Source organism: Stomoxys calcitrans, chromosome 5 (genome assembly GCF_963082655.1).
Source record: "Stomoxys calcitrans chromosome 5, idStoCalc2.1, whole genome shotgun sequence".
Taxonomy (NCBI): Eukaryota; Metazoa; Arthropoda; class Insecta; order Diptera; family Muscidae; genus Stomoxys; species Stomoxys calcitrans.
The window spans coordinates 29,509,215-29,530,096 of NC_081556.1; the positions used below are offsets into that span (position 1 = coordinate 29,509,215).

Sequence of the window (20,882 nt, forward strand, 5' to 3'; positions counted from 1 at the left end):
TCTAGATCGTCTTAGATTTTTACGCTGATCAAGAATATATATACTTTATAGGGTCGGAAATGGATATTTCGATGTGTTGCAAACGGAATGACAAAATGAATATACCCCCATCCTTCGGTGGTGGGTATAAAAAAGATCGTAATAACGAGCATTCGGCCAAACTCATGTGAAAAATGCGTTTTGATCAAAAGTCTCAAGATGTGCTGCGTTCTTTTTGGTCGGGATTTAGTCATAGCTCCCTTAAATGAATATGTATCGATTTATTTTCACGAATATTTCAACAACAGCCCTCAATTGAGTGTAAGGTTATTTTATTTGATTTCCTATCCATAATTCTTGAGTTTACTGCATATGTATGAGAGTCCATGTCCATGGTTGGATTTATGAGTATTTATTTGGGAACGTGTGCATGTGTATGTGTATGGGCATGCCATGCCATTTTGCTTGAAATAAGCATTTATATTTCTTAACGAGTGTCGTCTATGTGCGAACGAGAGAGTGTGAGTGAGAGCGACAGAGATAGGGAGTGAATTCAAGTGTCTATGTTTGTATTGCGATGCGCTTGACTAACATCAGCATCTGAAGTAAACAAATCAAAAAATCATTTACAATGGCAGCTATCCGGCCAGACGGACATAAAGACTTGCAAACACACGAGGACACACATACACAAGTATAACAATAATGATGATGATCCCAAACGCTGAAAACAGTAACAAACGGTTAGGACAACAAGTCAAGAGAATAAAATCAGAAAATCATATAAAAATCAAATAAAAATTTAATCGTTTGGAAAATTTTCCATGTTTTTTTGTTTTTGTTTTTTGCTTTCTCCAGGCGCATAAATGTAAGTGTAATATATGTGTGGTGGCGTGTGTGTTGGAGTTGTATAGTCTAACCAATACAAGCATACAAAGAAAAACATACATGCATAAGATTCATAGACGCGATAACAGAATCGTTCTTTAAAATTTATTAAAAAAAAAACATTTATTTTGGCTCAGAATATAAGGAATGTGTATAAATATTCTTACAGAGTTAAACAGTTTTATTTGAAGGGGGCAAAAGGGATTGCAATGTCCGCTTGTTTATGATGTTTTTAAAAGACTTTTTTAGACGTTATAGTGCAATTCAGCAATGAAAATAAGTATTCAATGAATACAATCATTCGAATTCTTGTTTGAACCGTTGAGTGGAACGGACGTTTTGTTACTTCGCTCCGCAAGAATATTCTATAACTCGTAATAAGTTGTCATTTTCAAAAACAATGTTTATGTTATTCAAGAAAAGCTATCTTAGTGTTATCTATTAGGCTGTTTATGAGCTGTATCTGTTTAGAGTCGAGCGGCAGATCTAGAGCCCAGGAGTAAGCATAGAATGGACTCCAAAGACCCAATAGGTACAATGGTAATATCAGGTCTTCGCATGTTGTCTACTATTGGGTTGCCCAAAAAGTAATTGCGGATTTTTCATATAGTCGGCGTTGACAAATTTTTTCACAGCTTGTGACTCTGTAATTGCATTCTTTCTTCTGTGCCAGGCTCCACTAGCTGATGGATGACTGGTCAACAAGGGCTTTTGAAAAAAACACCCAGTTCTAGTCTGAAGGACAAGACGGAACCTATTTTATCTTCGCATGCCTATAATTTGCCTAGGCCATCGGTTTTCTTTAGCAAACCAATACGCTCTTGTAGAGTTTGGAACAATAACAGGCGTATTGCTCTCAGGTTTATTGAGAGACTTGGTGCGAATGGTCCTAAAACTCTCACTGGTAAGGAGAGCGGCTCCCTTAATTGGGTTCGGATATTCACTGCAGACGCTACACGTCTAGATTCGGAAACAGCACTGCAGTCAGCCAAAAGTCTGCGGTCACCTGGAGGGCGTTCCATGTCCAAAAGAACTAAGGACAACAATAGAAATATGGGTCCAAGAACCTTTGTTATTGGCTTAGACGATAAGACATGTGTTATGAGCTGTCATTTTCAGTATTCATAAAACAAGTCATATGAATACTGAAAGTGACAACTCATATGACATGTTTTATCGTCTAATGACAGCTTAAGGACGGCATGGTGACGGTAGTTGACAAAGGGAAAATAACAGATCTCCATACCCTGAACACTTGTCTTAGGAACTATCAACCACATTTCTAAGTTATGGCGCCTCGATCTTCTGCGCTCATTCTAAAATCTCTGACACCAAGTTTCGAGGTGTCTCCCTCCACTTGATCTTTCCATCGGGCTTTTGGTCTTCCCAGTTTGCGTGTACCGTGATTGCCTTCAAAAGACTTCTTCGCTGGAGCATCTTCATGCATTCTGACAACATGACCTAGCCAACGCAGCCGTTGTATTTTGATGCGTGTAACTATGCTATCGTCGTCATGCAGCTCATACAGCTCGTGGTTCATACGTCGCCTATATTCTCCATTAACGCAAACTGGTCCATATATTTTACGAAGAATCTTTCTATCAAATACTCCAAGTACTGCCTCATCTGCTTTCACAAGTACCCATGCTTGTATAGTGTAATCTTCGTCTGTCGAGAGGCGGCCTTGTTTCTAAACTGCTTACTTAGTCCAAAGTAGCATCTGTTTACCAGTATTACTCTTCGCTTTATCTTAAAACTGGTGTAATTCTGCTCTTTCGCTCTGTCACGATCAAAACAAAAACGTGACCCGACAATCCCCGGGCGGGTGGATCATCCATATGGGTTGGGCTCTAGGTATGACCCCACTAGCGAAGGACGGAACTTGAAAGGTGCTTTGGCAGCAGCAGTTTGTAAAGTTGTTTTACCTACGGCTGAGCTATGCCAGCATTCGTCCAGGATCTACATTTAAGGACCTACAAACCTTAACCTTAAACCCTTATAAATACCTTTCAGGATACTCAGTACAGATTTTATTATTAAGTAGCCGAACCGGACCCGCTTCGCAGCGTCGCCTTTAACTCTCTAATATATTTTTAGGGTGGAGACGAATTCATGCCACTGTAGCCTATGTCCGCCTATGACGCTGAACGACTGCTTTCCAATCCTGGCGAGAACATAGGGCAAAATTTAAAGTGTTGGCGACATTTGCGTGGTACCATGCCATGCATGGCTATGAAAAATTGAGTTTAAACTTAAATGGGAAAACAAATTTACACTCTACTCCCACAAGCCTTTCTTTTGAGTCCTATACTACCGTCCGGAAAAACATGATGATGATGAGTGTAGAAGTTCTAATGGTTTGAATGTTTTCCACATTATGTCGTTGGGATTCCTTATGAATAGTAGATTGTATACCGTGTTGTGTGAATGTTTCGGTGGCATAACTATTTTGGCTCAGTCTTGTGCGGAGTAATTTGGGTTATGCCACCCGATTTCTGATGGTTTCTAAATGACGAATTACTAATGGATGGTGCTTCCAACATGCCCCTAGGTGACCAGTTCGGAGCTATTTGGAGTTCAACGGGAAGTAGTTTGTTATGTGGTCGGATTACTGGCTTAGGTGTATGTCCATAGTGACTTGGGGCGGATTAATACCTGCACCATCTGTTCAACCTAACATATCCATAGATCGGAAGGAATTTTAGATAGTGCTCCGCTCGTAACTAAAAAGGAGATCACGTCCAAACTACGTTGGATCAAATCAGAACTCATGCTGGCTTCGGTCATGTGGGGCGTTGGTAAAGCCATTATATTCAGCCGGGGTTAAGAGCCCTGCAGAATAAAGCCAACACGGCAGGTGCCTGCATAAAACACAACTAGGACTTGTTTCTTTCGAAAGCACAAAATACCTGGGTGTCTTGCTGGACAGGAAACTGAACTACAAATCCACATTTTTAAATGAATGCAACTCTTGCCCTATACACATTCAAGAGACCTACAGGCAAAATTTGGATATTTAAACTGACCTATAATGCTATATGGTGTTGTGATCTAGATGACAGCTTTTAAAAATCCACCTATTCTTCAATTCTTTGCTTGTACAAAGGGTGGCTTGTTTATGCATTACAGGCACATTGCGGATGACATCATCCTATGCACTGAATTTAATGCTACATCTAATGCATCTGGACATTACTACGACCACTCTCTGATCGGTAAACTTGCAAGTATAGAATTCTGCAGTTGCTGTGAGGACGTCGATGAAAAAGAGAATATAGAACATCGGTTTTGTGTGTCCCTCACTGGGTGTCAGAAGGAGTTCCACTTTAGGATGGGTGGTTCAACTGAAGGAACTAGAAGACATCATCCTTCTTGTATTCCTGTGGTATAACGATGGACGAAAGCGTCTAAATGAGTCTGCTGGCAGACTGCCATTTAAACCTAACCTAGGCAATGTTAGATTAGACTTACTCAGACGTTTTCGTCCATTGTGATACCAAAGCAACAGAGGAAGGAAGATGCTTTCCGCTGGACCATCCAGATGACTTTAAAAAGCCCAATAACTTGCGAATGTTCACATCCGCTAAATCAGACAGGTTCTCAAAGAAATGAGAACCTAATGTGGAACTCCTTCTAACTGCCACTGCGGGACACACACACAGAAGGTGTTCTATAGTCTCTTCCTCTTCCATGTCCTCACAGCTCCTGCAAAAGTCGTTACTGGCAACCTTCAGTCTATCAGCATGTTTTTCGATTAGACAGTGCTGTGTCATGACGGACACAATGACTGAGACGTCTGTTCTAGCCAATGACAGCAAAGCGGCAGACCTCTTCAAGTCTAGATTAGGCCACATAGTTTTGGAATGCTTATAGCCTCCTCTTTGTGACCATCCATCATTCGTTGTCCTTCGAGCCTGATCCTGAAACGGCTACATTTCGCTAGAGGCATACCCACAGTTTCAAGTTTTCCTGGAATGTGTAAGGCAGTTTCTAGTCTCGCAAGCACGTTCGACCTGGCATGACCCTGTGGTCCGGCACCCAGAACAGGTAAATTTTGAACTTTTCAGCCATCTCTTTGAGAGATCTGCGACAGTCGAGGTCGGTTTTAGTGTTCAGAAATACGTTCTCTAGGGAATTTAATGGCTGTCTGGCTGCACGAGAAGATATTTATATCAATCGTCGTAAAAATTGCAAGTTTTGCCCATGAACATTCCACTAAGGAACAGGGGCAAACTTCTCACATTACAATGAATGCAGTCCGATTCAAGATTAAGCTCAATGATAAGGGGCCTCCTTTTTATAAACGAGTCCGAACGGCGAGCCGCAGTGCGACACCTCTTTGGGGAGAAGTTTTACATGGCATAGTAACCCACAAATGTCGCCAGTATTAGGAGAGGAAAACCACCGCTGGCAATTTTTTCTGATGGTCTGGCCAGGATTCGAACCCTGGCGTTCAGCGTCATAGGCGGACATGCTAACCTCTGCCCTGCGGTGGCCTACATGCCAATCGTCGTAATGACATTATATCTTAGCCATTCCACCGCTTCCTTAATAGCGAGGATCTCTGCTTGATACATACTAAAGTGGTTGGGTAACCTTTTCGATATGACCAGTTCTAGATCTTTACAGTACACTCCAAAGCCCACCTGGTTTGTTTAAGTTTGCAACCATCCATCTTTGCAACTTCTGTTATCAGGGATATCGTAGTTACGATCGGTTCTATCGGACAGAGTGTCATCCACACTGCCTGGAACATCGGTCATTGTATCAAGGGTAACATAGTGTCCGTAGCCTCCACATTACAAAAGGAAAAGCTCCCTTAGCCTTACGACAGTGGTCGCAACAATTTGTCCAGCCACAATATCCAGATTCATTAGATTTAACAAACAAGTCATCCTTCGGATCCGGTGGAGTATTGAACTGTAGATGGACTTTTGAAACACCGTCCACCAGACCTCAACACCATATAGCTGCCACATGACCAAAGAGAAACTCCCTTAACCTCACTACAGTGGTCGCAGCAATTTGTCTAGCTCCAATGTCCAGGGGCATTCCATGTAGCATTAAATTCAGTGCATCAGATGGTGTCGTCCTCAGTGTGGCTGTGATGCACAAACAAGCCATCCTTTTGATCCGAGTGAGTAGTGAACAGCAGGGGGACTTTTAAAACGCCGTCCACCAGACCACAACACCATATAGCATTATAGGTCTGACAACTGCAGTACATACCCAGTGCATGACGTGCGGTCTTATCCCCAACTTTTGTCAGTGGCTCCCTTGCAGATGCATAGGGCAAAAGTTGCCTTTCTTGCCCTTTCCAAAATGTTGGATTTGAAGTTCAATTTCCTGTACAGCAAAACAAACAGGTATTTTGAGTTTTCTATAAATAGAATATTCTCTCCTTCCAAGGAGAGAATATTCCTCCTGCTGAAAAGAACTACTTCTCTCTTGCACGGATTTACACCTAGAGCACTTCGATGTTGCATGTAGAACTTCGTGAAGTATAACTCTTAGAGTGCTGGGAAACTTTCCCTTAACCACAATAGCCACGTCATTAGTATACGGGACCATTTTTATACCCACCACCGAAGGATGGGGGTATATTCATTTTGTGATTCCGTTTGCAACACATCGAAATATCCATTTCTGACCCTATAAAGTATACATATTCTTGATCAGGGTAAAAATCTAAGAGGATCTAGACATGTCCGTCCGTCTGTTGAAATTACGCTACAGTCTTTAAAAATAGAGATATTGAGCTGAAACTTTGCACAGATTCTTTTTTTGTCCATAAGCAGGTTAAGTTCGAAGATGGGCTATATCGGACTATATCTTGAAATAGCCCCCATATGCACCCATCGGCCGGTTTAGGGTCTTAGGCCCATAAAAGCCACATTTATTATCCGATTTTGCTGAAATTTGGGACAGTGCGTTGTGCTAAGCCCCTCAATATCTGTTAGCAATTTGGCTCAGATCGGTCCATATTTGGATATAGCTGTCATATAGACCAATCCTCCGATTTAGGGTCTTAGGCTCATAAACGCCACATTTATTATCCGATTTTGTTAAAATTTGGGACAGTGAGCTGTGTAAGGCCCTCCGACAATTTTCGTCAATTTGGCCCAGATCGGTCTAGATTTGGATATAGCTGCCATATACACCGATCTTCCGATTTAGGGTTTTAGGCCCATAAAAGCCACATTTATTATTCGATTTGCTGAAATTTGAGACACTGAGTTGTCTTAGGCTCTTCGACATATTTCTTCAGTTTGGCCCTGATCGGCTCTGATTTGGATATAGCTGCGATATAGACCGATCTTTCGATTTATGGTTTTGGGGCCATAAAAGGCGCATTTATTGCCTGATATCGCCGAAATTTGGTATAGTGAGTTATAATAAGCCCCTTGATATACTTCTTCAATATGGCACAGATCGGTCCAGATTTGGATAAAGCTGCCATATAGACCGATCTCTCGGTTTTAGGTTTTGGGACCATAAAAAGCGCATTTATTGTCCGATGTCGCTCTAATTTGAGACAGTGAGTTGTGTTAGGCTCTTTGACATCCTTCTTCAATTTGACCCAGATCGGTTCAGATTTGAATATAGCTGACATATAGACCGATCTCTCGATTTAAGGTTTTGGGCCCATAAAAGGAGCATTTATTGTGCGATTTCGCCAAAATTTAGGACAATGCGTTGTGTTAGGCTCTTCGACATTTTTCTGGAACTTGGCCCAAATCGGTCCAGATTTGGACATAGCTGCCATATAGACCGACATCTCGATTTAAAGTCTTGGCCCCATAAAATGCGCATTTATAATCCGATTTAACTCAAATTTTACACACTGACTTATGTTAGGCTTTTCGACATCCGTGGCGTGTATGGTTCAGATCGGTTTGATGAAAGGTGATTTACATATATACCCGTGGTGGTGGGTATCCAAAGTTCGGCCCGGCCGAACTTTACGCCTTTTTACTTGTTACACCTTTTTTCTTCCAGAGACAATAATATTGGGTTGCCCAAAAAGTAATTGCGGATTTTTTAAAAGATAGTAAATGCATTTTTAATAAAACTTAGAATAAACTTTAATCAAATATACTTTTTTACACTTTTTTTCTAAAGCAAGCTAAAAGTAACAGCTGATAACTGACAGAAGAAAGAATAAAATTACGGAGTCACAAGCTGTGAAAAAATTTGTCAACGCCGACTATATGAAAAATCCGCAATTACTTTTTGGGCAACCCAATATATTGCAGATGGCTATATTCCAAAGAAGAGGAGACATTACACCTGCTTGAGGGGTCTCTGCTGATCCATTTTTTTAGATCCATAGATCCCAAGTGATGCATATTTTAGAAAATATTTTATTAATAAACTTTTTTTACGATAGAGTTAATGCCTAGAAACTCCAACTCCTTCATCATTGATGTCGGTTTTATATTATTGAAAGCACCTTGAATGTCAAGAAATGCTATCATTGTATATTCCTTAACAGCGAGAGAATCCTCTATGTAGCCGACTAGTTCGTGAAGGGCTGTTTCATTGGATTCGCCTTTACTTTATGCATGATGCTCCAGGGATCTCTGCCCTAAGATATGTTTCTATCAACCTCTCAAGAGTCTTCAACATAAAGCATGACATACTAATAGGACGAAAATCTCTCCTTTCTCCTTACCTAGATTAGTTTAGGTTGAAAAGAGGGTGCAGATATTAATCTGCCCCATGCCACTATGGACATATACCTTGCCTAACTACATGGGGATTTTTATCAGATAGTGGATATACTGATAGCTTATCCAACAGCCCACCATATCAAAATTTATCAAAAACGTATGAAAACTCAATACTCAGAGCTCTCTAGATGTCTTTTCGGTAGATGGCTTTATAAGCGGCTGTATAAATAAATTGATCAATCTTTGGATAAAAAGCAAAGCGGCTAAACCGCCAATGAACAAAAAAAAACACACCCAATCTTATGATGATGGCTATAATTACAAGATTCTTAAATCTATATTTCACCATTTAAATCATCTCATAATTGAAATATTAATGTTGACAATTTCATTTTATTTTTTTCAAAAACTTTCAAATTATCGCTTTTTTTGTTTTCGAAGGCAATTCTATGAAATGCGGTTGGTTTATATTTTATTTTATTTTATTCTACCCTGCGGGGAATATAATATTAAAAGAACTTGTGTCAACTGCCAATATTCGTTGGCAAATATTTGAAACAATGTAATCTGTGTGTAGTTTTGTTTAATCTTTTGTACAAGTTGATAATTAGAAAACCGCATAGTATTTAAGTAGAAAATTGCTATTGTGCCACCCCATAACCATGCTGTCATTTAAAAGTGCACACAGACACACACACAAACGCCAGCACAAGTGTACATACACTATGCGTCTGTCTCTGCTTGTCCCCGCACTTTTGAAAATTTTGTACCACATCTAGCACTGTCTGTCATTCCATCAAATTCTGATGCACAAATACTTCGTAGATATTACATAGTTGTGCTTGGAGGGTAAGGGGGTTTCTAGTTTTCCAGATATGAAAATAAATGAAATGTGCCAAAGTAATTTCTTACGGATTACTTCGTTGATAGGAGCGGATGCGTTTTTAATTTATAGGTACTCCGAATAGCTACAGCGGTTATGCCGGTAGTAATATTAGACAACATGCTGCAGTTGTTGTCTGCTACTGCAACCTAGACTATTAGAGTAATTGCGCCTGCTCCACTGACCAACAAGAGATTGATCTGCAGAGGCTTCTGAAAAAGGCCATCTACATTCGCTGAGATAAACATAGGTTAGGTTGAAAAGGACCCAGTCCACCCGGTACTTGGATAAGGATTATATCTGTGTGTCGGTCCGCACATATTTAAAAGCCCACTGGAAGTCAATGCATACCGCCCATGTGTACGTCTTGGTATCGAAGGTTTCTTCTATTTTATGCACTACCTAGTGCAGGGCAGTCTGACTTTTCCTTGATATAGCCATGCTTTTTATACCCTCCACCATAGGATGGGGGGTATACTAATTTCGTCATTCTGTTTGTAACTACTCGAAATATTCGTCTGAGACCCCATAAAATATATTCTTGATCGTCGAGACATTTCATGTCGATCTAGCCATGTCCGTCCGTCTGTCGAAAGTACGAAAGAGTAAAGCTAGCCGCTTGAAATTTTGCACAAATACTTCTTATTAGTGTAGGTCAGTGAGTATTGTAAATGGGCCATATCGGTCCATATAAACCGATCTTGGGTCATGACTTCTTGAGCCTCTAGAGTGCGCAATTCTTATCCGATTGGGATGAAAGTTTGCACGACGTGTTTTGTTATGAAATCCAACAACTGTGCCAAGTATGGTTGAAATTGGTCCATAACCTGATACAGCTACCATATAAACCGATCATGGGTCTTGACTTCTTGAGCCTCTAGAGTGCGCAATTCTTATCCGATTGGAATGAAATTTTGCACGACATGTTTTGATATGAAATCCAACAACTGTACCAAGTATGGTTCAAATCGGTCTATAATGTGATATAGCTACCATATAAACCGATCATGGGTCTTGACTTCTTGAGCCTCTAGAGGGCGCAATTCATATACGATTTGAATGAATTTTTACACGAAGTATTTTGTTATGATATCCTACAACTGTGCCAAGTATGGTTCAAATCGGTCCATAACCTGATATAGCTGCCATATAAACCGACCTGGGATCTTGACGTCTTGAGCCTCTAGAGGGCGCAATTCTTATACGATTTGAATGAATTTTTACACGAAGCATTTTCTTATGAAATCCAACAACTGTGCCAAGTGTGGTTGAAATTGGTCCATAACCTGATACAGCTACCATATAAACCGATCATGGGTCTTGACTTCTTGAGCCTCTAGAGTGCGCAATTCTTATCCGATTGGAATGAAATTTTGCACGACGTGTTTTGATATGAAATCCAACAACTGTACCAAGTATGGTTCAAATCGGTCCATAACCTGATATAGCTGCCATATAAACCGACCTGGGATCTTGACGTCTTGAGCCTCTAGAGGTCGCAATTATTATCGGATTTGCCTGAAATTTTGCACAACGGATTCTCTCATGACCATCAACATACGTGTTTATTATGGTCTGAATCGGTCTTTAGCCTGTTACAGCTCCCATATAAATCGATCTCTCCATTTTACTTCTTAAGCCCCCAAAGGGCGCAATTCTTATTCGAATTGGCTGACATTTTACACAGGTCTCCAACATATAATTTAATTGTGGTCCAAACCGGACCATATCTTGATATCGCTCTAATTGCAGAGCAAATCTTTTCTTATACCCTGTTTTGCCTGAGAAGAGATGCCGGGAAAAGAACTCGACAAATGCGATCCATGGTGGAGGGTATATAAGATACGGCCCAGCCGACCTTAGCACAATTTTACTTTTTTTATTTGCAAAGACATTAGTTAAAAGATTTTTAACTTTTATACAGATTCAGATAGCTTACAAAATTTACGATATATTTGTAGGATGTTATTTTAAAATCCCATTAATTTTGCATTTGAAAATATCATTCTTTTAAAGTTCTGTTCATTGAAACGAATGTCCATGTTTTATACTTGCTCATACATATATATGCACAATTTTTCTTATCTAAGTATAACTTTGTTGTTATATTAATGTCATACACATAGACACACTTACATACATAGTCATATATGGATATAACCAAAAATGGAACCCTTCACTTTTATGTATTTAGGCCAAATATTCATTTTGCACTTGAGCTTAGAAAGTATGCACATACAATTCGTTCCCAAGTCATTGTAAATATTTGAGAGAGAATGACTTTCTAGATTTATGCAAACAACACCACTACAAATGTAAATGTACATGATTGAGGAGATTTCATGTGCATGCAAGTGTATTTGTGCATTTAGTAAAATGTCATTGCAAATTTCTTATAAATATGTATTTACATAGTAGGTGGGGGGGAATATTAGAAATGTTTATTAGAGTGTTTATTGAAGGCAAACATATAATGCATGGTAAATTTAAAATGGAAAATTGGCAAAGGATTTTCGTAACTGAAGGTAAGTGAAATTTTTAACTAAGAAAAGAAAACTTTGCTTATCATTACAATATACCCCCTGAATAACCGCAACCATGGTGATTGATCTACTAACGTTCTTCATTGCCGATTTTTGTTATCTTGCAAATGATTTCCGCTTTTCTTCTTTTTAACCTTAGAAATTCCGCTTCAATTTTATTGTCAATAACATTTCCATATGTTACCCATTCTAATGTCCAATTTATTCACTTCAGATATTATGAATATTATTGTGAAATAGCATTTTTGGTGACTTTACACTTGTATCTAACTTTTAATTGCTTTCATTTCTGTTCTACAATCTCGTTTAAGTTCTCACTTCCTAAGATCCGTTTGACTTTCTTTCATAATAAGGATGATGATGATAGAGATGTCAAAAAGCATAACAAAAACAATAAAGGAAAATAAGTTTCTTGGAAAGGAAGGGTTTATGGTTTTCATTTTAGAATTTACACAAAATAAATGTCTTCAATGTAAATGGGTGGAAAGTTTTTATACCCTCCACCGTAGGATGGGGGGTAAACTAATTTCGTCATTCAGTTTGTAACTACTCGAAATATTCGTCTGAGACCCTGTTAATGCCAAACCTTGTTCCTACCTGGTCCCCCTAATCTACTTTCTAAGTTTCGCAGCTATTTGCATTTGCATACACCCACATACCTCATACTTTATATGTGTGTGTGTGTGTGTCTCTCTTTGTACTAAAGATGTCTCGCTTTCAGCAGCCTTGTGTACTCCGTCGGCCTTTTCCTTTTCTTTTTCCTATTTCAAACTTACTTATTATCTGGGCTTCAACCACTGCTGTTCTTCCTGGTAAGAGTTTCGTTCAATCTCCAATTCAGAGCTTTCTTTTCCATCCAATAAAGAGATAATTGTAAATTCCCAATTTCTAACCCACCTGTGTTTTCATTTTTTTTCCTATTCTCCCCAAACTCACCTTGCGAGGAAAATACTTCTACTCCGAGAAATATTTTCCACGACTCCAGTGATTAAACCATCCACTTTCCTCCAGAGCTAACCCCCAACATTTTCATTGTGGTCCTTCGAACCGGATTTATTACTGGAAATCATCCCTTCATCACCATTTCATCCAACATACATATCATCATCGTCATCATAGAAAAAAAGAACTAACCAACGTTGATCTCCATAACTAACATCCAATATACATACATCCATATATACACACAACTGAACGTACATACAAACATTTCTTGTTATTCGCTTCTATTGAGTTTCGTTGCGGGTGACATTGCTACTGCGAAGAGAATAAGAGACTTCTGTGTTGCTTTGAATTTGTTCATTCGCTCTTATATACTCTTTGTTTGCCGTGCACCCTACAGTCATTCCGTTTGTGTGGTCGCGACTCGGGGCGTTTGAGACATACCTTATATTTTGGTTCCATTGGCATACATATGCATTTGTGTGATACCCTGATCGGTCAGAGATATATATAGTGCACCCTACAGCCGGTCATAGTCGACTTTTGGTACAAAACTTTGATTTTTTCGAAAAGTAAATTTTTTTCTGATTTTCTTCACGAGACTGTTTTCGTTTGGTGTTCGTGTAAAGCAAAAACCGTATTTGCACCCTACAGTGAGCCAAGGTCGACTTTTGGATCCAAAAAGTTCGAATTTTCATAATTTTCAAGAGAATTTTTTTTCCTCTGCTGATTTTAAGAGTTTCAATACTATAGAGGCATTTCGAACTTATTTCAACCGGCGCAACTGTTCATTCTTCTGTTTTCCGGAAATATTACGCATACGCCTACGTCATTTTCAACGTTTTTTTTTTCGATACCAGTTCCATTTTTTCGGATTTACTGTTCATTTAGATAGGTTTTTTCCCTAACCTATTTAAGAGAGTTAAGTGCGTCTGGTTCAGAGCTAATTCTACTTTTTTCTTTCAAGTTCGAATATGTCTTTAGAGTCGTTCATTCGCTTAGCTGATCGCCTTGTCGCATTCAATGCTGATATAGGTGATAATACGCTTCCGCTCTCATCGATTCACTTAATTAATATACACATGACAGAGCTGAAGTCATTATGGAGCGACATTAAGTCCACTTTCGATACATTCATGGCTGATCGTGATAGTGAGCAAGACGAGGGCGGTGCAGACGATTCCGTAAATGCATCCGAGCTGGAGACCTTCCGAGCCAAGTTTAAGAGTTCTTATGTGACTTACTGCAACTGCTTGGCGACATTGTCACAGCTCGCGGAGGAGTTTCAGTTGCCGGCAACTAAGATTTCTCCAAGCCAACGTCTTGTCGCAAATCCACCTGTTTCCGAAGGTCATCCAGAATTTCAAGACACTCCGTCTTCTACGGGAAGGACTGATTATTCCTTTCATCTCCCGCCATGTGATACAGAGGTTTTCCACGGTGATTACATGTCCTGGCCTACTTTCAGAGACATGTTTACGGCAGTGTACATAAAGAATTCCAGACTTAGTTTTGTCGAGCGTCTGTTTCACTTGACGCAAAAAACGCGAGGCGAGGCTCGTGACATTGTTCAGAGGAGCCCTTTGACGAATGATGGTTTCCATTTGGCATGGAAAAATCTATGCGCTCGTTATGAGAATAGACGAATCCTTGTTAACGGGCAGCTAAAGGTTTTGTTCAATCTTCCTTCCATTTCCAAAGAGTCCGCCAGTGCACTTAAACAGTTGCAGCGCGACCTTACTTCTTGTATCTCGGCCCTAGAGTTGTATGACATTGATGTCAGAGGTTGGGACCCTCTATTCGTATTTCTCTGTTCGAATCGTCTTCCAGAGTCCACACTTACCTTATGGGAGCAGGGTCTCGCAGATAAGACTGCAATTCCTAAGTGGTCTGACCTTGACTCCTTTCTTACGAATAGATACCGGACACTGGAGTCCGTTTCTGAAATGCGTGCCAATCCCAATGCAAGGGATCAAGATTCAAAATCCAATAGCACGAATACTAAGAGTTCGAGAAATATTAATTCATTCCAAGTGAGAGTTTCGGGTCCACAATGTCCTTTATGTCCAAGAGAGTTCCATGTGATTAGGAAGTGTCCTAAGTTCATAGCAATGGACATTAATCAGAGAAAGTCCGAGATAAGGAAGCAAGGTCTGTGTTTGAACTGTTTTTCTAAAACTCATCACGTTCGAAATTGTACAAGCAAGAACACTTGTTTCCAGTGCCAGAGGAAGCATAATACTTTGCTTCATGAGAGTTCCGCTAATCCAGAGGCCAGTAACTCAAGAGTGCAGACTCCGGCAAATACAAATTCAGGTTTGAATGCAAACTCCTCACCTTTCGCTCCTAGTCCTATACAGTCCACTAGTTCTGGTACGGGAGTCGTTCAAACCTATTTCTCTTCCAGTTCTCGTGGCGTTTTGCTGGGGACTGCTTTGGTTGATGTGTTGCACTTGGGTGTTACGTACCAGGCACGAGTGCTTTTGGATTCTGGGTCGCAGGGTACATTCATTTCAGAGAGACTTTTCAATAGATTGCAGCTCCCATATAGAAAAGTCAATGCTCAGATTTCTGGTCTGAATGATTCCATGGCTGCTTCCGTTCGAAAGGAATGTACTCTGCTTCTATGTTCGAGATATGCAGATGCTCAAATTTCGGTTAAGGCCTTCGTTATTACTAATTTATCTGGTGCCCTTCCATCTCATTCAATACCCCCCTCCATCTTCTCTCAGCTGCCCCAATTCGAGCTGGCAGATCCACTATTTCACAGGAGTTCCAGTATTGATATTCTGATTGGTGGTGACTTCCTTCCTTCCATCATGCGGTCCGGCGTGAAGCATGATATTTGTGGTTCCTTGATGGGCCAAAATACCATCTTTGGATGGATTTTGACTGGCCCCATTCCGATCCAATCTCCATCTCCATATTCCAGAATTATTTCCAACTTTTGTGAAATCTCTTTGGACAAAGAGATTTCGAGATTTTGGGAGGTGGAGAATCTTCCAAGGAAGAACTTTGTGTCAGCAGCTGATAGATTTTGTGAGGAATTGTTCGTTTCAACTACTAAGAGGGATGAAGATGGAAGGTACGTTGTTCATCTTCCGTTCAAAAGAGATTTTCCCAAGAGTATATCTCTAGGTAATTCACGGACAAGTGCTATGGCCCAATTTTTGAGAAATGAAGTCCGCCTCCTTCGCAATCTTGCGTTCAAGGATGAGTATGATTCCGTTATCCAAGAGTACGCGAATTTAAGCCACATGTGTCAAGTTGAGACTTCTAGTTCTATGGGAAGTGCGTCTCATTACTACCTGCCGCACCATGCGGTTATAAAACCAGAGAGCACTACCACCAAAGTTCGGGTGGTTTTCAATGCTTCTTCACCTTCCTCTAATGGCGTGAGTCTTAATGACACTTTGCATACAGGTCCTGTGTTGCAGAGTGATCTGACTGTGTTGATTCTCAAGTGGCGATTCTTTCGGTATGTGTTCAATGCCGACATTCAAAAGATGTACCGGCAGATTAGAGTTCATCCCAATCACACACCGTTCCAAAGAGTTCTATTTCGAAGAGATCCAAGTGACGACGTTCAAGATTTCGAGTTGAAGACTGTCACTTTCGGTGTGAATTGTGCTCCATACTTAGCTATTCGCACTCTTTTCCAACTTGCTGATGACGTTCAATCCAGTCATCCTATTGCCAGTGAAATACTTCGCAGTTCTATGTACGTGGATGATGCCCTAGTGGGTGCACATTCGCTGCAGAAGGCAATGCAGTCTAAGGAGCAGTTGATATCCGCTTTGGCTTCGGCCGGCTTCCTCCTGAGAAAATGGACAGCAAATTCAAAGGATATTCTAGCAGGTCTTCCTTCCGATCATTTGCTGTGTGAAGATTTTTTGGACTTCGACGACAGTAGCACAGCAAAAATGCTAGGAATTCGTTGGAATGCTCGATCCGATTCGTTCTATTTCACTACCAAGCCATTCCCAGATTCATCCAGAGATACTAAAAGAGAACTCCTTTCCCAGATTTCAAAGCTTTTCGATCCTGCTGGTTGGCTATCGCCATGTATTGTGGTAGCAAAGATTCTTATGCAGAGGATATGGTCAGAGGGCACGGGCTGGGACGAGGTCGTTACCCCTGGCACACTTGCAAAGTGGAAAGAGTTTCAGACGTGTTATTCGGCTATAAATGAAGTTCGAATTCCGAGGTGGCTTCATTATGTTCCTTCCGCCGATATTCAATTCCATGGCTTCTGTGATGCTTCAGAAAGGGCATACGCAGCAGCTTTGTATGTGCGAATAGCTACAACTACTTCGGTCTCCACACATTTGGTCTATTCAAAGACAAGAGTGGCTCCTGTTAAGACATTGTCCATTCCGAGGTTAGAGCTTTGTGGGGCTGTTCTATTGGCAGAGATGTTAGATACATTACTTCCGACACTTAACATTCCCAAGTATTCTCTTTTCTGTTGGACAGACTCCACTATTGTCCTTTCCTGGCTTTCGAAACCTCCGTGTTGTTGGGCAACATTTGTTGCAAACCGAATTTCAAGCATAGTTCAAGTGGTTGACCCCTCCAAGTTCGGTCATGTTCCTTCAGAGACGAATCCTGCCGACCTCGCTAGCCGAGGTCTCCTGCCTCAGGATATCGTCGCAAATGAGTTGTGGTGGTCGGGACCTGAGTGGCTCCGCGACTCCCCTGAGTGTTGGCCTAATTCTGTTCAATCCACTATTCCCGAGATAGATTTGGAGCGTAAAGCCATAAAGGTTCATCATACTTACTTTCAGAACTACCAGGACGTTCTTGAACGTTTTTCTTCCTATCCACGAGCGCTACGTGTACTGGCTTATGTGTATCGATTCTTCTATCGTACTCATCCAAGATTTCGTTCCAGCTTTTCAAAGCAGTCCACTTTGATCACAAGTTCTGAGCTTGTACTGGTTAGAGATGGATTGATTCGAGTGTGTCAAAAAGCGTGTTTTCCAAATGAGTACAAGTGTTTGTCGTCACAAGAGCAAATTTCGAAATCAAGTTCTATTCTGAACTTAAACCCGTTCCTGGACGCTGAGGGGCTAATTCGTTCATGTGGCCGGCTGGAATCGTCAGTCGGCCTTCCGTACAATGAGAGACACCCGATAATAATGCCCTACGGTTGTCAATATTCCAGGCTGCTCGTGAAGTTCATCCACCAACTTACTATCCACGGTGGGAATCAGCTTGTACTTCGTATGGTCAGATCACAGTACTGGATCCCGAAGGTCAAGAATTTAATCAAAACGACCATCAATAAGTGCAAGCCTTGCATTCTCTACAAGAGGCGTTGTCAGCAGCAGCTCATGGCGGCTTTGCCGCCAGAGCGCACCGAGTTCACTCGTCCATTCACTCGAACGGGTTTGGATTTCGCGGGTCCTTTCGACATAAAGAGTTACAGTGGGCGGGCCTGTCGTATTACGAAAGGCTACGTCTGCGTTTTCGTGTGCTTCTCCACAAAGGCGATACACTTAGAGGCGACGTCCGATTTGTCCACTCCCACGTTCTTAGCGGCTTTCCATCGTTTTGTTTCTCGGCGGGGTTGTCCGTTGCATCTATATTCCGATAACGGTACAACTTTCGTCGGAGCTTCCAGGATCTTAGAGAGAGAATTTATTCATGCTGCTCGTGCTGGAACTGAGTCGAACTATGCGCACCAGTCTTTGAGTTGGCATTTCATCCCGCCTGGAGCTCCTCATATGGGAGGACTCTGGGAAGCGGGAGTAAAGAGTTTTAAGTCCCATTTTCGAAAATTTGCTGGTTCCTTCAAATTTACATTTGAAGAGTTCTCGACAATCCTGTCGAGAATTGAAGCATGCCTCAATTCGCGCCCGTTGTCTCCTATATCCAGTGATCCTAACGATTTCGCTGCCTTAACTCCAGGTCATTTCTTGATTGGTACTCCCATTCTTGCTCCGATCGATCCACGCATTGAGGAGAGTCCTGTATCGATTTTGAACCGATGGCAGAGACTTAAGGCTATTCATCAGAGTTTTTGCGTTCGATGGAAGAACGAATATTTACGAGAACTACAAAAGCGAGTTAAATGGCAAAGTTCAGAAAAGAATATAGAAGAGAACACACTAGTCGTTATTCAAGATGACAACCTTCCACCAAATGTTTGGCGTCTAGGCAGAGTTTGCAAGGCGTATTTCGGCACTGATCGCAGAGTTCGGGTTGCTGACGTGGTGACTCAGAAGGGCACCATTACGCGACCCATTACCAAGCTTGTCGTCATTTCCTCTCCGAATTAAACACAGATTTTCTATTCTTTCCCATCACTTCCCTATTGTTTGTTTTGCCACCATAGATTATCATGCCCAAGTATACCAAAGAGACACAAAGGAAGTCATCCGCGGTTCCCTACAAGAAGGAAAAATACGATTGCCGTATCTGTCACCGGTCTCATGCCCTACGATCTTGCCAAAGGTTTTTGGAAATGAAAATGGCAGATCGTTTGGAAGCAGTTCGAAGGCATAGTTACTGCTTCAACTGTCTGGCTCATGACCACTTGGTGGTATCCTGCTCTAGCAGTCACCGGTGTCACCACTGCAAAAAGAGCCATCATACCCTCCTCCACGTCGATCCGAAACTACGGGATGCCCTTCTTAAGAGCGATCGGAAGCAATCGCGTCCCAACACTCCTGAGCGGAAGTCAAAGGATTCGTGCCCACCGAGGGATTTTTCGCCATCACCGTCTTCTAAGCAGAGGACATCTCTTTCGGCTATTCTTCGACAGAACAGCATTGTGTTGCTTCCTACGGTGCTCGTTAAGGTAAAAGGCAAGTCTGAACGATCCACAGCCCGGTGCCTTCTCGACTCGGGGTCTCCGGTGAGCAGGATCTCCAAGAGATTGGTAGATTCGTTGGCGCTCACGACATTGAGCCTGAAAGAGGAGACCATATGCCCACTTCGCCTGACCTCCAGATTCGACGAAACGGTAACCATTGAAGGCACATTTCGTGTGAGTAACCGCATTTCAACGGTGACGCCAGCTGAATCGCTTCCGGAATCATTTAAAAGACATTTCCCCCACTTATTCTTTGCGGATTCGAAATTTTTCAAATCGGCCCCGGTGGATATTGTAATTGGTGTCGATCTTTATCCCAGGGTCATCGCAGAGGGTGTATACGCCCAGAATGGTTTGCCTACGGCACGAAGTACTATTTTTGGTTGGGTGATCTATGGTGTCTGTTCGCACTGAGCGCACTACAGCGTTCTCATTATTCTTCGGTATCAATGAATTTAATCCAAACTGAATAAAAGAGTTATGAAATGCACTGTTGATTTTTACTTTACTAGCGAAGCACAAGCTCTATCTTTTAAACAGGTCCATTGAGCGGTTTGATTCATAGAAGGATGTCCACTACTGACAAGCTTGCCTTTTCCATGTACCAGCTGGATCCTGATGATGGAGTGATCCTTTGGCTATTCTACGGAGCTATACAACTATTATGTCAACATTTCCTTTCCTTACTAGAGTAATTAAATTCATAACTAGAGTAATTAGATTCATAACGTCCGTTTTCATAGAGTTTTCAATTATATTCCGTGCGAGTAATTGTAAGCTGGTGCGAGTACACACAGTTGCATTTTTCCTTTTTTTTTATTGCAGGTGTACTGCAAGGGGGCCGGTAATGTTAATGCCAAACCTTGTTCCTACCTGGTCCCCCTAATCTACTTTCTAAGTTTCGCAGCTATTTGCATTTGCATACACCCACATACCTCATACTTTATATGTGTGTGTGTGTGTGTGTCTCTTTGTACTAAAGATGTCTCGCTTTCAGCAGCCTTGTGTACTCCGTCGGCCTTTTCCTTTTCTTTTTCCTATTTCAAACTTACTTATTATCTGGGCTTCAACCACTGCTGTTCTTCCTGGTAAGAGTTTCGTTCAATCTCCAATTCAGAGCTTTCTTTTCCATCCAATAAAGAGATAATTGTAAA

General features: G+C 41.3%; 2 protein-coding genes across 2 annotated transcripts; both read left to right on the plus strand.

Moving 5' to 3' along the window:
- Window positions 1-11,896: 11,896 nt before the first annotated feature.
- Window positions 11,897-19,192, plus strand: LOC131997863 (uncharacterized). The gene is made up of 3 exons (XM_059369708.1): window positions 11,897-11,948; window positions 13,893-17,289; window positions 18,790-19,192. The coding sequence occupies exons 1-3, from the start codon at window positions 11,897-11,899 to the stop codon at window positions 19,190-19,192; spliced, it is 3,852 nt and encodes a 1,283-aa protein (XP_059225691.1).
- On the plus strand, window positions 12,545-20,142 carry LOC131997864 (uncharacterized). Its single transcript, XM_059369710.1, has 2 exons — window positions 12,545-12,778; window positions 19,249-20,142. The coding sequence occupies exon 2, from the start codon at window positions 19,255-19,257 to the stop codon at window positions 20,140-20,142; it is 888 nt and encodes a 295-aa protein (XP_059225693.1). The 5' UTR covers window positions 12,545-12,778; window positions 19,249-19,254.
- The last annotated feature ends 740 nt before the right edge of the window (window positions 20,143-20,882 follow it).

Excerpts from the sequence above, each read along its gene's own strand:
- LOC131997864 (XM_059369710.1), top strand. The coding sequence starts at position 19,255 with ATGCCCAAGTATACCAAAGAGACACAAAGGAAGTCATCCGCGGTTCCC.
- LOC131997863 (XM_059369708.1), top strand. The coding sequence starts at position 11,897 with ATGCATGGTAAATTTAAAATGGAAAATTGGCAAAGGATTTTCGTAACT. Across the intron at positions 11,949-13,892 it reads AAGGATTTTCGTAACTGAAG|AGTCGTTCATTCGCTTAGCT; the intron begins GTAAGTGAAATT and ends ATATGTCTTTAG. Across the intron at positions 17,290-18,789 it reads AAGACATTGTCCATTCCGAG|TGATCCTAACGATTTCGCTG; the intron begins GTTAGAGCTTTG and ends TCCTATATCCAG.